Source organism: Anabrus simplex, chromosome 2 (genome assembly GCF_040414725.1).
Source record: "Anabrus simplex isolate iqAnaSimp1 chromosome 2, ASM4041472v1, whole genome shotgun sequence".
NCBI classification, from domain to species: domain Eukaryota; kingdom Metazoa; phylum Arthropoda; class Insecta; order Orthoptera; family Tettigoniidae; genus Anabrus; species Anabrus simplex.
In genome coordinates this window covers 744,082,874-744,101,357 of record NC_090266.1, presented here as the reverse complement: position 1 = coordinate 744,101,357, position 18,484 = coordinate 744,082,874, and the positions used below count along the sequence as shown (strand labels likewise).

The 18,484-nt window shown below is 38.8% G+C and overlaps 1 protein-coding gene across 5 annotated transcripts in view; it reads left to right on the top strand.

Annotated features, from left to right (window-relative positions):
• Ip6k (Inositol hexakisphosphate kinase) overlaps positions 1 to 14,497 on the top strand; it is a 142,084-nt gene extending 127,587 nt beyond the window's left edge. For all 5 annotated transcript variants that reach the window (XM_067141416.2, XM_067141418.2, XM_067141417.2 and 2 more), the window contains one exon: positions 13,408 to 14,497. In XM_067141416.2, coding sequence (XP_066997517.2) covers positions 13,408 to 14,212 — 805 coding nt within the window. In that variant the 3' untranslated portion in view covers positions 14,213 to 14,497. The remainder of the gene's footprint in view (positions 1 to 13,407) is intronic.
• The last annotated feature ends 3,987 nt before the right edge of the window (positions 14,498 to 18,484 follow it).

The window sequence follows — 18,484 nt, the reverse complement described above, 5'->3', positions numbered from 1 at the left end:
ATGGAGCATATTGGTGCTTTGTGATATACCGTAAAGAATATGTGGCAGTGTTTGCTTTTTAATATTGCTCTGGAGCTAAAGGATTTGTCCTTTAGAATTGGTAAGGATTGCTGTGTTTGTTCATATCCTGTGTCTAGTAAATGGTTGACAAATGAAGATTCTGTGTTATGATTTGAAACACTCAAACATAACACAGAATCTGCATTTGCCAACCACTTACTAGAGGCAGGGTATGAAAACCCAGAGATCAGTACACTCTGTAATGTTACCCTCTAAGAAGCAATGGAATTCATTTATGCATTTCCAAAAAAGGAAAAAATCATAACATATTCCTTAGGAGACAATGCAAGAACAGGAAACATGATGAGTGGAGTCTTGCAGTGCCAGTCATAGCAAGGGCCCTATGATTTTCTCTCGTATCTTGCAGGATTTGAGCTTATAGAAGACTAGCTGTTACCTCCTGCTTTGCTTGCATGGATTTCATAATTTGATAAAAGTAATCATTCTCGCTAGTGCACTAAGACAGTTTCTTTACAACAATTCCTAAGGTATAAAAACTCACCAAACAATTGAGTTTCATTTACCCCAGTACCTCTTTGCAAACCATATTTGCGGCACATTTGCCATATTGCCTTTTGGGGCTACTGGCAGAGCTAACTCTGGATCATGCAACATAGAACAGTAAATGTGAGAAACAGCCCACTCTCAAATCGGAAAAAAAAAAAAAGTTCCTTTTCTTTTTTAAAGGAGATTACTATACCAATATCCACGTCCGTAATGTCTGCAGTTTTTGAGATGTAAGTATCCCTATAAAAATACTTCAACCCCTTTATCAACCCTTCTTCAGCCCCCCACTCCCACCACCTTTTAAATGAATTTTCTGATTAAAGGAGATTCAAAATACCAATTGTCAAGTCTGTAACATCTTCAGTTTTAAGAAAGATATAACTATCCTCCTAAAAATAATTCAGCTCCTTCTTCACTATATTTCACCCCTTCAGTGCATTTAACACAAAAAAGTTGTTTTCCTTTATTTTTGAAGGAGATTTCAAATACCAATTTTCAAGGCTGTTACATCTCCAGTTTTTGAGAAATAAGTATCCTCATAAAAGGTATTCAACCACTTTTTCACTTCTTTTTTTTTCAGCCACCCTTAACAGGATTTTTCAAAAATGAAAACGTACATGTTTATTTGTAAAGGATATTCAAAAGGCCAATTTTCATGTCTGTAACACTTTAGTCTTTGAAATATAACTGTTCTAGTATTCAACCCATTTTTCAGTCTTTTACCCCCCCCCTCTCAAAGTGTTTTCCAAAAACAAAAAAAATATGTGTTTCCTTATTTTTAAAAGTGATTAAAATACCTATTTTGATATCTGTAACATGTTAATTTTTTGAGATGTACTGTAGATATTCTCATTTTGAAAATTCACCCCCTGTTTCTTTTCCCCTTCAGTGGATTTTCCAAAAACAAAGTATCCATGTTTCTTTACTTTAACAGGAGATTCCAAATGCCAATTTTCACATCTGTAACATATTACTTTTATGAGATATAATGTAGATACGCTAACTTTAGAATTTCACCCCATTTGTCACCCCTGTTCAACCCCCCCCCCCAAGTGGATTTTTCATATCTGTTTCTTAATTTTAAAGGAGATTCCAAATACCAATTTTCATGCCTATAACATCTTCAGTTTCGGGGATGTATGTATCCTCGTAAAAGATATTCACCCCCTTTTTCACCTTTTTTCACCCCCCTCCCCCCTTAAGGGCATTTTCCAAAGAGAGAGATTCCAAATACCAATTTTTACGTCTGTAAACTGTTAAGTTTTTGAGATCTAGATGTACTCATTTAAACAATTCACACACACACCCGCTTTCACCCCCCTTAGCAACAGAATATCCAAAAATCCTCCCTTAGCGAGCGCCCACACTCTAATATAAATTTTACCCAAAATTTTATTTCTTTATGCCCAGTAGTTTTGGCTTGGCGATAATGAATCAGTCAGTCAGTCGGGACATGTTATTTTATATACAGTCAAACCTGCCCTAACGGACACCTTTATTCTGCAGACACCTCCCTATACAGACATTTTACAACGGAACATAAGACACTTGTTAAATAGGCCTCAATTAAGTGGATATTGCCATTAGTTTAGTCTATTTGTCTTAAGCGGACACTTTACACATTCTGGGACACTTTCTTTACACAGGGCTGTGTCATTCTTTCCCTTAAAATATTCTGCAGACATGCGGGAATTCCTTTGAATTTTTGTACTATTTCATGTCCAAGGAAAACAGACAGAAACTTGCATAGGAATGCTGAAGTAGCTGTGAAGTTACGTCTTCTGTACAGGGCTGTTTCCGAACCTTTTATTGCCGGGCTGAGTGGCTCAGACGGTAGAGCGCTGGCCTTCTGACCCCAACTTAGAAGGTTCGATCCTGGCTCAGTTCGGTGGTATTTGAAGATGCTCAAATACGTCAGCCTCGTGTCCGGTAAATTTACTGGCACATAAATGAACTCCTGTGGGACTAAATTCTGGCTCCTCGGCATCTCCAAAAACGGTAAACTTAGTTAGTGGGACGTAAAGCAAATAACATTATTATTAAACCTTCCGTTAGGGTCATCTTGTGTTCTGATTAGTGTACCTTCTGAGAATTCTAGTTGCTAGGAATGCTGCCAGTGATTGTTTACTCACAAGTTACCAAGGGATTTTCCTGCATATCTTGTATCATTCTATTCATAAGTCAGATTGTCGCTGATAAGGTCGAGTCCAGGTAGTTCAGTTAAACTTGACAAAGAAGATTGCTGATTGTTGAGGCAGAAATTGTCTACCATAGCATTTCAATCGCCCAGTAAACATGAGTAAGACGGATGAGCGTGTTTAGATCCCGAGACAAGAATAATGAATTGCAAAAAGACTATCATTGAGAAATGCTCCCTGAAAATTAAACTGCATGAAAATACATTTGTGAAGAATAAAAATGACAATTTGAGTGGCAGGAAAATAGGAATTGAGGAATGAAAATAAAGTTGGAATCAGTTTTTGCAGAAGTGAACATTGCGGTATATGAGTGGTCAAACACGTTTCAGCTAAGAAATTGTGAGTGGGTGGGCCAATGTTACAAGAAAAAGCATGACAAATCACAAACAACCTGAAAGTTGAGGTTAATTCAGTAAAGAATTAGTGTGTCAAGCTGGGTCGTTACTCCCTTTGCGAGAATATTGCAGTAAAGAAAAACATGCTAAATTTGTACACCCAGATGAATAATTACTTCCCAAAGCTGTAATAAATGTATGTGCTGTAAAATCACTTGTAATATCTTCCAGGCAAATATTTAGTAAGAAATTGTTTAGAATAATCAAAATAAAGATGTATGCTTATTTTTAAGGTGGATATTCTTTGCCGTTAAGTGTTCAATTAATTTTTACAGCCTTTTTTCAGCAGACACCTCTCGTAACAGACAATTTTTCACAGCACTGACGATGTCCGCAGAAGAGAGGTTCGACTGTATATAGATGTATATTAAGACGTACTCACTCATATTGTCTTCCACCCTCCACATTGTTATAAAATTTCCCTTCCAAATTTGCATCCATCTCTTCCCTGCCTTTCCTCCCTCCTCCTTATCTCCATATTTCCATTCAGCAGCATGTTTGACATCCTTTCCTCACTCAATCACTCCACTTGAGTATCCAAGCCAGCTGTTAACACTTGACAAATCTCTACATTTGCCTCTCAAAATCTTCATTTCTCTATAACAACTTCATATTACTTCACCTTGTCTCCAAGGGTCACAGAGCCTCTATCCATTTAAGTATTCTGACTGGTAAATATTGAAGAAATTATTTCCTGGGCTTTTGTGGACTGTGGTTAAAATGGACTTCTGGACTTCGGAGTGAGCGGACCTCTTGAAATGTTGGGTGCAGTTTCTGGTGAAAAGTTGGGAGCTACTAACTCAATTCAGACATGGCAAACAAGCATGGAAAACCTAAGTGGTTATGATCTTCGCCAGCTGTTGAAATGGTCCATGCTTTCAATCACGATCAGCCTTTATTTCAGATCCATATCTTAAGGGTCATACTGAAGAGCTTAATGTTAGCAAAGTAAAATACTGCCAGATATTATCTCCTTATTTAATCTCTTCTATCACACAGTTCTCGCAGTTTTAGAATAATGCCAAGGAAACTGAAACACTTTCCCATGTATTACCCATAGGTCACATTAGAGTCCCTCTTTTGTATTCTAGTTGAGACATATTCATATAATTGGATACTGTTTCATTGATTCTATGCTCCAGAATTTGGCGCTTCTTATCCAAGGTCTGAGAATGTTTTTGCTTGAAGATATTCTGTGTTCCATGCCACCAGTATAAGGTCATCAGAATAAGTAAAAACATTAGTAGACAATTAAAATATTGTCCCCCTTAAGGTCGGCTTCTTCATGCTTTCATGTAGACAAAATAGAATAGATCCTTAGGGGAAGAGTCATCTTGTCCCTCATTTGTTACTTCAAAGGCTCTGTAACTACTCTTTCCTCCAATAAAAGCTTTGATGAAGGTTCCTTGCTTAATTAATTTGTTTTTGTTGGGTTTCAAATCCCTCCATGGTATTGAGCATCTTCAACCTATTAAAGCTGTCAAACACTAACTGGAGGTCAGTGAACAGGGTATTATATTCGTTGACTTTCTCAAAAGAAAATCATATCCTTTGTGCTCTTTCCTTGTTGAAATCTGCATTGGTACTTCCTAGAAATTCCTCAGCAACTTCTGTAATATACTAAAAGAGAACTCGTGAGGGCATTTAGCCACGTGGCCCCCTCCTGTGTGATTACTGCACTGCAATTTTTACCTATTAAATTTATCATCAGCAGCGGCTTTAACTAGTTTCAGAGTAATTAACTACTTCCAACGAATTCACTTCTGTTTGTGGATGTACTTTCGATGGTTGAACAGACCATTTCTAGCATGGAACAAGCGTCATACACATCGCACAAAATTGTTGGAGGAGAGCGTGGTTATGCTGCACGGAGTTTTCATGCTTCCCACCTGGCCTCTTCACATCTGTGTTGTTCCCCTTCAAACAGATTGACAGCAGCAGGGATGGTCCAGTGCAAAATTGAACGGTCTTGAGCTAGCATGTCCCAGGTTTGTGGATTGAGACCTGTCATCTTCATAGTGTGCTTAAGCTGGTCCTTGCAGTGCCTCATGGGGGCTCCACGAGGTCTAGTGCCGGAACGAAGTTCACCATACAGGATTTGGCATGGAAATCTGGTATTACTCATCTGACGGACATGGCCAGGTCATCTAATAGCACCGATTCTCTTCTCCATATCTTGCTCACATTCACAGTGCACAGATAGGATACTACCCAAGTACAAAATGTGGTCTATCTGCTCCAGTGGAGTATCTGAGATGGAGATGTTAAAATGTGGAAGGGTTGTGCCTGGTGAAGGTTGTGCCAAGACCTTGGTCTTTTGAACGTTTATGGTGAGAACAAACCAGTCACATGCACTCTTGTAGCAGTTAAATGACTGTTGCAATTCCTCTGGTGTGAGTGTAGGTGATGCAGCATCATCTTCATACAGCATTTTAGTTACCTTTGTAACCTGTGAGCCTCCAGGAGCAAAGTCATGCTAGGTTGAAAAGCCCTCCATCAAAACGACACCTAACCTCCACACCTGGGTTGTTCATAGAAGATTCATGTAGCATGGCAGCCTAATATAATGAAAATAGTGTAGGAGCAAGCACACACACCCCTGTTTCAGTCCATGAGTAATAGGAAATTCATCCGAGACCTCTGATCACACACCTCTCCGGTTATGCCATCATGGAGGGCCTGAACCAGATCAACAAAATGCTAAGGACAGCGGAAGTGTTTCAGTACCGCCCACATAGCAGGTCTTGGAACAGGATGAAATGCATTTTCCAGTTCATAAAAGACTAAGATGAGAGGATTCTATTGCTCTCTACATTTTTCCTGAAGTTGCCTTGCACAGAAAATTAGATCAGTTGTGCCTCTGGAAGTTCGAAACCCACACTGGGACTCTGGGAGGATTCCCTCAGAGGTAACCTGGAGGCGGTTAAACAGAATTCTTGCGAGAATTTTATCTACAATAGATCTTAGTGATATACCGCAATAAGTACCGCAAACAATACGATCATTTCTCTTGAAGATTGTGATGAAAGTGGCATTTTTTAGTTCGTTGGGTACTTCTCTGACTTCCCAAATTTTGAGGAAATCCAGAGGGATGTTATCTGGGTCAGGTGCCTTTCTAAGTTTCAGACGATTGAGAGCTGCACTGAATTCATAGTAAGTTGCCGGAACTGCCATCCATGTTTGTTCACGCTGTTGAGGCTCATCACGAAGAAAGTTTTCATCACCAGTGAAAGGACGATTTAGGAAGGTGGAGAAATGTTCCTTCCATTGCTCCAGGATTTCATGGTTGTCAGTAAGAGTAAAGTTATCAGCAGTTTTCAGTGTACCTGTTAAAGAGCAAGCTGGACCATACAGCTCTTTTATTCTTGCACAAAAGTTCCTCATGTCCCAAGCATTGGATAATTTTTGAATTTCCTGAGCTTTTTGTTGCCACCAGATATTCTTAATTTCTCTTATCTTTATATTTAAGAGAAAAAAAAAACAAGATTAAATGGGTATAACATTGTGACTTCTGGGGTGAGCATAAGGGCACAATTGATTTCTCTGCTTATAATCAATCAATCAATCAATCAATCAATCAATCAATCAATCAGTCAATCAGTCAATACTGATCTGCATTTACGGCAGTCACCCAGGTGCCAGATTCCCTATCTGTTGTTTACCTAGCCTTTTCTTAAATGATTTAAAAGAAATTGGAAATTCATTGAACATCTCCCTTGGTAAGTTATTCCAATCCCACACTCCCCTTATTCCTGGAATGTCCTCCTTGGAACCTGTTTCTGCCTTAAAGTTCCTATACATACCCTTCAATTTTTCACTAAAATTTATATGACTGCCAATTATGCTTGCCATCATGTTATCCTTAGTTGCCTTCTTTGCTAGATTCAATTTCCTAGTAAGTTGCTTCAATTTCTCCTTATGTCCACAGCCATTTCTAACTCTATTTCTTTCCAATCTGCACCTCCTCCTTAGTCTCTTTATTTCTCTATTATAATAAGGTGGGTCTTTACCATTCCTTACCACCTTTAAAGGTACAAACCTGTTTTCACATTCCTCAACAATTGTTTTAAGCCCATCCCAGAGTCTGTTTACATTTTTGTTTACCATTTTCCACCGATCATAATTACTTTTTTAAAATTGCCTCATGCCTGCCTTATCAGCCATATGGTACTGCCTAATAGTCCTACTTTTAAGACTTTCCTTTCTATACTGATGAAAATAGAAATTGCAACACCCAGAAGGAGTGGTGCTACATTGCTGTAATTGAACATGCAGGACGAGTGTTTGGTTGTGCTTTGATGATTACACTTTCAAGTCCCTCTGACCGTAAGTTTGGACAACAATCAATACAGGATGTGCCCACCATGAGCTGCAATACATTGATGAATTCATCGAGGCACGGAGTCAATAAGACCCTGGATCGCTTCCTGAGGAATTGTGGCCCATGCTTGCTGCACTGCACGGGTGGCACAGAGTTGTGGGTGGCTGAGGACGGTTGACCAGTTGTCGACCCATCATGTCCCACACATGCTCAATAGGACTGAGGTCCGGGGATCTGGCGGGCCATTCTAAGGTTGTGATGTCATGGAGAGCTTCTCTGGAGATGCGTGCAGTGTGAACCCGGGCACTGTTCTGCTGAAACATCCCATTTACAATGTTCGCCATCATAGGGACAACCACTGGATTGAGTACCCTATCAACGTACTGTCGAGCAGTCATAGTGCCGTCAACAAGCACTAATTGTGATTTCACATTAAAGCCAATAGCTCCCCAGACCATAATGCTTGGTGTTGGCCCTGTGTGCCTCTCGACAATAAGATCTGGGCGGCCCCTCTCCCCGGTATGTCGGCGCACACGATTCCGGTGGCGCACACGATTCCGGTGATCACTGCGGGCAAGACAGAAGCGCGATTCATCACTAAAGACGACCCTATGCCATTCCTCGACCCACGTCGATCTGTCTCGACACCAGGCCAGCCTTACACGTCGCTTTTGTGGGGTCAATGGAACACCTTCTGCAGGGACACGGGCTCGTAAGCCAGCTGCACGCAACTGGTTGTTGTGTAACGTGGGGTGCCACAGCTGCTCGAATTTGTGCTGCTGTTGCATGGGGTTCCATCCGGGCCATCCGAATGATGTGGTGATCCTCTCTCACAGTTGTCTGTCGCGCTAAACCTGTGCCAGGTCTGCGAGTGTGGGTACCTTCATTTGACCACTGCTGCCATACACGTTGTACCGTAGATGCCTGTCGGCCAACACGTGCAGCGACAGTCCTTAGCGATAATCCAGCCTCACACAGCCCAATTATCCGAGCCCTCTCAAACGGCGACAGTTGTTGATAGCGTGCTCTTCTCTGTCGTCGAGGCATGTTTGACGGGGAACACTTCCCTGCACAGACTGCAAGTCAACTACGCTACACCAGAGTCCGTATACTGGAGTTGATTCCTCCGCGACCAATCACGTGGGGAGACCTGTAGCAACAATCCAATGGGTCTGAAACTTTGATTGTTTACATACCTCCATGGCATCGTTCCATATCTTGAAAATTAACATAAACGACCAATGCATTCATGGTGTTGCAATTTCCATTTTCTTAAGTGTATCACATTTATTTTTAACTACGACAAAAACAGCTTTATGATCACTAATACCATCTATTACTTTGGTTTCTCCATACAGCTCATCTGGTTTAACCAGCACCATGTCCAGAATATTTTTCCCTTTTGTTGGTTCCATCACTTTCTGACTCAGCTGTCTTTCCCACATTAGCTTATTTGCCATTTGTTGGTCATGCTTCCTGTCATTCGCATTTCCTTCCCAATTGACATCTGGTAAATTTAGATCTCCCGCTACAATCACATTCCTTTCCATGTCGTTTCCCATGTAGCTGATTATCTTGTCAGATAATTCTGAATCCATGTCAGCGCTACCCTTTCCTGGTCTGTACACTCCAAAGATATCGAGTTGCCTAGTATCTTTATAAATGAGCATTAGATGCTGCCATTGATCAACATATAATTTGATATTTCCTTCCCAAGGGGAAACTTGTGTTACCTTTGTAACTTATGGAATTTGCAGCATGTTAAAATATCATTTTCTGATATCCCAAACTGGAATGACTGTCTGTTCTGAGATGAATGGCTTTCAAACATGTGTTAAACAGAATGTCCAGATATTTTGACAGTTGTAGAGGAGAGAAAGTAAACATCCTACAGATACCCTTGTGTATTATAAACTGTCGACCGAATATAAAAACCGGACTAAGTGCCAAAAAAATCAAATTCTATTTTATTGCTAAAACGTGGGCTATGTGCCTATGCCTGTGCAGTAAAAACCGGGCATTGTGATATTCAGTCTGCAAATAGTTCAAACTTTAGCCACAAGAATTCGCCTGGGTCTAAGTGCCACCTACCATGTATCAAAATCCGGGCTATGTGCCAAGCGCCATGTGACTGGTTTTGTAGTTATATGATACTGCAATTCAGTACCGGTTTTACTTTGAAACAGTGAGAAAATACTTTCCAAACCTAAGATTTCGGAAACCGAGAAAAGACACGTGTAATACTTGCGATATGTTGCACAACAGAATACAAAATGACCAGAGGAATAACGAACTACACCGAACTTCACTGGAAACTCGCCACAGGAAAGCAGAGCAAGCCAGAGAAATGATGAAACTAAATCACAAAGAATCGGCTGCTCCCGTAAGTGATACTTGTACAATTTCAGTCGACTTGCAGCAAGTGTTTCCTTTACCAACACTAACCCACTGCCAAATGTATTACTTACGACAATTGTCTTGTTTAATCTGGGTTTGCACATGTCTGACAACAATAAGGGATTTATGTTTGGCATAAGGTTTTGATTGGCCGGGGTGGCAATGAAATTGCCAGTTGCGTAATCAGAGGCATTAATAATAACATAACAAACAAGGAAAACTGATCGTATGGAGCAACAACTGTGGGGGCCAAAATAAGAATAAGATGCTATTGGTTTTTTTTTTTTGGGGGGGGGGGGGGATATATTTGGTTTCTAACAACTATGTTGATGAGGTTGAACATAAGTATGTTGTCCCAGGCCACTCCTACTTAAGCTGCGACCGCAACTTTGGTCTCGTAGAAAGAAGAAAGAGTTGAGGAACATGAGGTTCCCTTGGATGTTGTCAGACTTCTCTGTACAGCTTGCACAAAAAAACCATTTATGACAACTTTGATGGATGAAGAAGATTTTTATGACTTCAGCGCAGCAGCTAAAAGTTGCCTTAATACGACAACTTTAGAAACTTCTAAGATTGTTTGGGTCAAAGTAACCAAGAAAAATCCAGGAACTGTATACACAAAAATACTCCGTTATTTTGAACTCTGGGCAAAAACAAACTTGTTTAAAAAAGGGGTAACGAATGAAATTATAAAAAACTTCGAACTGCCATGATTGGGAATGACATCAAGATTGAAGCCTGCAAAGAAGGAAGATATGAAAAAGATGATTCCATACCTAAAGGAAGAAAACAAACCTTTTTACACTGAACTGACACAGTATCCATGTTTTGAAGAACACCGTTTACGTATTAAAAGTTTTAATATTTATATAACAATTATTATAGCCTAAAGAAAAATACTATACACTACATTGTTTTCAAATTATTAATTTTTTCTACAACAAAGTTTGCAAGAACACTACTTTTTACTTAGGGCCTACTATTATTATGACTTGAATACTTAGTTTTTTTGTTTTATGAATAAAATTAATTTAAAAAGATTTTCTCCTTTCTATATCTAAATGTTATCCATACCTGTCGTTTGCTCACTCTGCTCTTGTAAATTTTGCCTTTCATTATTGTGACACTTTAATGGCACTTAGCCCGGTTTTAATGGAACAGGGGTTGGCACATACCTCATTTCATAAAATGTTCAGACAAAAGAGGTAATTACAACAATAATATTCCTTAGGTAACATTAAACTTTCATGTGTGTTTATAATGTAAGTGTTTCTGACTTTTATGCTTTTTCAGAAGAAAAATAAAAAGCTGTGAAAATGACAATGTTTTTTCTGTTTATCTCAGAACTTAGATTTTGGCACTTAGCCCGGTTTTTATATTCAGTCGACAACTGCTGTTGCTGGCAATGATTTAACAGCCTGTAATTTTGTGAAAGCATTAGAATGTACAGCAGAATTAATAATGATTGCACCACGTCATGGTTGTAATACTGTATGAATTCAGTTAAAAATAGTTGCATATCACAAAATGGGGGGGAAAGTATACAAAGTATACAAGATAAAATATGGCAGACCTGCATGCGGGATATGCATTACCCAGTTAAAGGGTTGAATCTTTTCCTTCATATTTGAATATCTCACCTGTGAGTTTAGCCTCTCCTGGGGCTGTCCCATTTCATTAGTGTTTCTTCTGTTCCCAAAATAGTGGGTTTGATCCTGGCTGAGGTTGATGGTACACAACAGTCCATTTCACAATCCACTTTTGTCATGCTGGAGAATAATTGCCAGATAAAATTCTGGCACCCAGTGTCTGTTAACAGTTAACAGATGTTAAACAACATTATTCAAGTCTTCTGTAAATTCACATGGTATTTTATGTGTGATCTTCCTCCTCTTCAGTTTTTCATTGCTATCCTTACAAGAGTTCATTCTTGGCTGCAAACATGTTTTCATCTATTTTGCTATCTGATAAAACGTCTTTCTTACCGGGCGAGTTGGCCGTGTGGTTAGGGGCGCGCAGCTGTGTGCTTGCATCCGGGAGATAGTGGGTTCAAACCCCACTGTCGGTAATCTTGAAGATGGATTTCTATGGTTTCCCATTTTCACACCAGGCAAATGCTGGGGCTGTACCATAATTAAGGCCACGGCCACTTCGTTCCCACTCCTAGGCCTTTCCCATCCCATCGTCGCCATAAGACCTATCTGTGTCGTGCGACATAAAGCATATTATTGAAAAAAAACCTTTCTTTGATTCCGAGTGTTCAGTTCCTGCCATTTTTATATTATTCTTGGATCATTCATTGCATTCTGTGCACCTACGTATCTTCCACTTTCTTTGTATCCTCCACAGTTCTGCTCTGCCTCCTTCAGCCTGTCTGTTTTCTTTCCATATATTGTTGGCATTAGCTTTCAAGCTATTCTTCTTCAATCCTTGCTCTCAATCTCTTAGTCTCCTCTGCAGTCAAACATTCTTTATTTCAGATAATTTTTTTTTTGTGTTCAAATTCAGAGATATTTTTTCTCAATTTCCTACTTGAAATGATCTGATATAAGGCAGAAAGAACTCTAGTTGTCTTAACTTGTTTATACATTCAAATGTATTCTCTTGGAGCCCTTAACATCTCCTACATTTGCATGCATCCCTAAACTAAGCCTTTACCAAATGACTATTTGAGTCACAGTAGACCTTGTATCAATAACTAAAAATGCATGTGTTCCACGTGACAGATCAGGATATATTTGATTGAAAATTTCAGTGCCTGAAATCTTCAAATTTCACACAAAGTAAATCTCATTTACTTGCAATGTGTACATTACCATGTTATACAAATGCTACTTTTTAACAGTTTCGCTGAAACTTCAGGAATTGATGGTGAAAGTGTCCTCTTAGTGATCAGTTACATTTTTATAGTAACTAGTAACCCTTGTCATTTAGACCAGTACCACAATGTTTTATTACTAATTTATGCTGTGCATTTAACATTCATCAAACTTTCAATAACCAAAAGACATGCCAAGGTGATAAAAAACTTCCTTGATAAAATTCAAAGTTAGTAGTTGCAGTCTGTTACACGTATTCATTATTTGCTTGCTTAGAACAATAGTTTGGCCATATTGGGAGAAATAAATAAATAATATTGAGGCAAATTGACTTGCCAGCAAAAGATACAAAGATCTTCCTGCTCTCCAGTTTTTCATTGCTATATTAAACTTTTCATTTTATTTAATTATTGAAGAAATAATATTGTAATATTGTTTTCCTTTCTGTGGTTTTTGCAGCTTTGCTTAGCTTGGCCACTTTTCCTTCCTGCTTTCTTTTGGTTACCATCAAGTTTGATTTATTGCCCGAATTCCACCATAGCTTCACAATCAACTTGCTCCCATACTATTGTACAAATACCAATTCAAAGATTGTTATGTTTCAGTTTTAGTATTTGTGGAAGGAAAATAAATTTATTTGGCAGTTTAGAAGCTTTACTCTTGTCTCAAAAAGTGAATTGTTTAATTATTGATTTATTTTCTCTTTTCAGCTCGCTGCTAGTTGTGTACGAAGGTTGTGAATGGGATCACAGCAAAGCGTGTGTTGTTCCTCGATGTCAGACTGAATCTCGATCAAATCCCTCATCCACTTTGGATAGCAGTTTCCAAAGTGATATATGCGATTTGACATCGGATTTTTGTGCTAGCGACGAAGGCACACGCGAGTCAGAAGACAGTCGAAGCTGTTACACTTACGATGATATTAGTAATTCATCAGACTATTTGCGTCAAGATGAACTTTGTCAAGTTTCTCATCGTAGAGGATTTGGTGAAGCAGCTGCACGTGGGGCTCAAGATGAAACTAGCTTCTTCCCTATCTCAGAGGAAACTATTTTCATGGATCCTCCGTCCAATTCCGTCCAGGTGTCTGGCGCCAGTCCTTCATCTGCTGATGGTTGGATGACCTGTGGCAGCGATTACTCACAACTGACAGGTAGCTCTGAAGAAACTTCGTTAGATTTGGATCTACTTGGAAGTAGTGGATTTGTAGCAAAACGGGTACGACAGCACTCTCTTTGTGATGCAGGTGGTAGTTTGGAATTGGCATCCCCTCGTCACAATACGTCGAAACGATTGCGATTGCCCCTAGATCTCCATTCCAGCAATAGGCTTGGTTGCCGAAACCTTCCTCAAGTGGATGTGCGTATAATCGACTTCGCACATACCACTTTCAGTACCAAAACAGGACCTGGTTCTTCAGGGAATGTAACTGTCCATCATGGACCAGACTGTGGCTTCCTCACTGGCCTGGATAGCCTGAAGCGTTTATTATTGGAGATTCTATCTGAAGGATGAGTCTTTATATGTACACATTCAGTGTGCATTTTATTCATGACTTGGGTATTGTGCGTCACGGATGACGGTGCGACTCAGTCAAAGTTTGAACTTGTGCATTATTTTCAGGACTCATTGGTGAGCATTTCAAATTTAAAAGTGGGGACACATTTGCACAATTTCACAGGAGGTTTCTATGTGGATGTTTAATTCACTATTGAATCAGTTCTGAGACCTAGGAAGAAAATGAAATAACTTGACTTAAAAAATTCAAAGTGGTTTGCCTGATATTGAAAAAAAAAAGAACAGAAAGCTGGCATTTATATCTAAGTATGTAAGTGTACAACTGCCAGAAGAATAAAGACGATGAGAAAGTAACTTGTACATGTTTGTTCATATCAGATATGAAATGGCAAGAGTTTTGAAATAGAGAGAAACATTAATAAATTAAATCTGAACCATCGCAGCAACTGTAGTTCCTTTCTAAGACTCGGTTTGTAGTGTGGAAGACTGAAATGAGGGACATATTTGTATACTGTCTAAAAGGTTTATATGTGGAGTTATGAAACGAAATGTAACAATTCTGGAATTGAAAAAGTGGTAGAGTGGTGTAAGTGCTTGTGGTTATTGAAGATATTTGTCTGCATTGCAGATCTATCCTCGTTTGTTACTACACTTTATCATACTTATAGCCAAAAGCATCTTCGGCCTACTGCCATGTTGAAGAAGTGTAATGCAAAGCAGAAGTATTCGTTGAACTATAGAGAACTCCTCTTAGATGGATTGGATGTTTGAATGGAAGAGTACAAATAAATGTTTCACGCATAAAAGTGTTTTATGTTCAAGTAGCTTTCCATTATTTTCATACTGCATATTATTAAAATGTAGTCTCGTATTTTACTTTTGTGCTCGCATTAATTTAAAGTGTTTTTTTTTCCTTACTTGATTGCTATATATTAAGCATTACTTTCAATTCAGTCATGCAGGATGAAAATTTAGAGAGTGGGATAGTCTTTAATATTCACACTTCATTGATAAAATTGAAGAACTGATGAAATTTAAGAATCATTCATTGATAACTTGAACTTTAGGATTCTCAGCAAATTGTTTTCTCTTCGTAAAAGAAAGTATTCCATATGACTGTATTATTCCTGAAATTGAAATTTCAGGCATACAGTACATATTTCCTTTACCATAAATTCCATTTCTAAAATCATTCTTGCTTTTTCTGTATAAGGTAAAAAGAGACTGAAGCTTGTGTTTGCAGGTGTGGAAGTGATGCTGATCACATCATTTAAGTCATGAGATGGTCATGAGATTAAAACATCTGAACATTTCAAATTTGTACCTGAAGGTATATGTTGGAATATGAAAAATATAGCACGAATTGGCTCTTCGTTGATGTACAAATCACCTGCACTAATCTTGTATGAATGGAAAGATCTTAATTCTCTCAAATCCTACAAATAATTGGGAAATATTCTAAATTTTCACTACTTGTTCAACATGTACCTTCAGTTCCCATAGGTCTCTTGAAAACATTTTATTTCATGTTGACTTTTTTTCATGTTGTGAGTTGCAGAGCTTTCTATTCAGTTTGTCAGTTTATGCTGCAAAAATATGAAATTGTGTGAGAACTCTACATCTCCTTTCATTGCATTGATATTTCCATGTTATTTTTCAGTGTAATCAAAGGATATGTATTGCATTCCAATTTTCAATGGTACCTGGACAGTATTAACTTAAATGTAAGTCCTTCCTGTCGTCATGTCATTTTTAATTGTAAAAAACATAAGTTTTAGTGAGTTGCGTGTCGACTGTGATGATACCACATATTTTTTAATGTGATATTTGTTTCTGATTTAAATGTATGTTAAACATATTTTACTTGTTATTTTTTCAACTGTATAATAAAAGATTTAGAATATTCTTGGAATAAAGAAATAGAATATGTAAAAAATATTATACTTTCTTTAATTATTTTTCTTCCTTCCAGAGTTCATTTTGTTAGGATTTTCCCCTTATAGCATGCTGGTACCACAAACAAGGAAACCAGATAAACTTCCTACTTTAATCTGTGACAGTGTTTTAACCCTTGAATGCCCGAATTTTCTATTTTTTGAAATGTTCAATTTTTCTTAATAAACATTCTTAGGATAGGGTATTATTCAAGGAAGATCCATTATTTTGAAGCAAACTTGTTTAGTTTCAGATATATAGGGTGTTGCATATATGCAACGCTAGGCGCTTAAGTAGTAGTCTGCAAGGTACCAACACATTTCATTGTTTTCTCGAAGAAAACAATGAAAATAAGAGGAGAATGAGCGTGGAGAAGAAGACATAAATTATTGTTGAGTTGATTATTTATTAAGAGACAAAATAAAATAGTTTATATACATATGTATATACGGTAATCAAAATAAATATATTTATTAGAAAATTATATTGAAAACTGACAGGGTATTCAGAGTTCTTCAGTTTACTGGTGTGATAATTTGCTGTGGGTTTCTCCGAAGACTCGGTGATCTGTATGTCCCTTTGTGTGGAACGGAATGATGCAACTTATGCAGAGCCCAATGTCACACTTTACACACGCTGTACGGACTGTGCTAGAGCATTTCTCATACGCACATAGTCTTCTTTTATTGTCTGGGATATACATCACAAGGTGGTCTCCCCCGTCATACCGTACAACTTCATGTACGCGACCTTCCGACGCGCGCGAGAGCGATGGGCACCCCGCTCCCCTGGGCTCTGTGCCGTATAATTTGACGTACTATTGTGCCTCCAAGAACAATTCCGAATAGTTCAACAGGGGAAAAGTCACTATACCTTCCAAATTCACTATCAGGAAAGATACCAGAGGTGGTGAAAAGTCTCTTTTAGAGCCCAGTTTCGTATAACTTGAGGTATGAACGGATTTAGATTAGAAACACAATGAGCAGCTTGCCACACTCATCATTGCAATCTTCCTCCAGTCTTTCTTGGTTGGAAAGAACAACTTAAGCTCCCGCAGCAAGCTGCCTATTACTCAGGTTGTCAATAAGCACTCCCTCGTCCTCATCTGTTGTCTTCATCCGAAAGGGGTGTAGGCTCTGGAGGTTCTATATAAATAGTATCTACTCCTTCATCTTGCTTCTTTACCTCTTCGAGAATTTCTGCTAATGTCAAGCCCCTGAAATAAATGTGAATCGAATAAATGACTCGAATCAACTATGATTTCCTCCTATATATACGAGATAAAATTTCCTACCACCACTTAATAATAATAATGATGATGATGATGATGATGATGATGATGATGATAATAATAGGTAAGGGTTATTCTGCCCGAAGGCAGGTCCGAACCTCCACAGAGGTTTTCCTGAGCCGGAGTTTATGTGCGGTAGGGTGGCCAGTTCCTTTCCGCTCCTCCATTCCCTTACCCCCCACCAACAGCGCGTGGCAACCCATCAAACTCCTGACCACGCCCAATGTTGCTTAACTTCGGAGATCTCACGGGATCCGGGGTTTTAACACGGCTACGGCCGTTGGCATAATAATAATAATAATAATAATAATAATAATAATAATAATAATAATAGCCTAATGATATGCATCACAAAACTGGCATATGAGTTTAAATTGCATGCACAGCGACGAAGGGTTGTTACATCAATAACAAACCCTTCAATACCTAATTGGTACATAAGGAAGTGATTTGACAATGGAACCTCCTAGCATTGCGAATATGCAATGCCGGGGATACGTGAATCTCGCTTGCCCACGACATTAATTGTAAAGGGAATCGTGCTACATTCAAACTCTGATGAATTTACTTCCTGCATTTCCTAAAAGAGGTTAATTATTTCTAATTCATAAAAATATGCGGCGAATCTTACCTCTTACGGTATGCCATTGTGATAGCTGGAACACACGGTGAACTTCAAAAATACACCTCTTCAACAATCAAGTGGTGACTATTAATTAACAGACTCGTAACAAAGCACACCACTTCCCTTTACCAAATACGGGCGCAATTTTCATTCTTTTACTGGAAAACAACTTCATACATTGAAAGAAAAGAGCACCCACATGCCGTTGCACATATGCAACGTTAGGCGTTCATGGGTTAATATAAGCTTCAGATATGGCTAAAAGGAACGTAGGTAAAGTTATAGAGATTTGAGCGGCCAGTATCCAGTAATCGGGAGATAGTGGGTTCAAGCCCCACTGTCGGCAGCCCTGAAGATGGTTTGCCGTGGTTTCCCATTTTCACACCAGGCAAATGCCGGGGCTGTACCTTAATTAAGG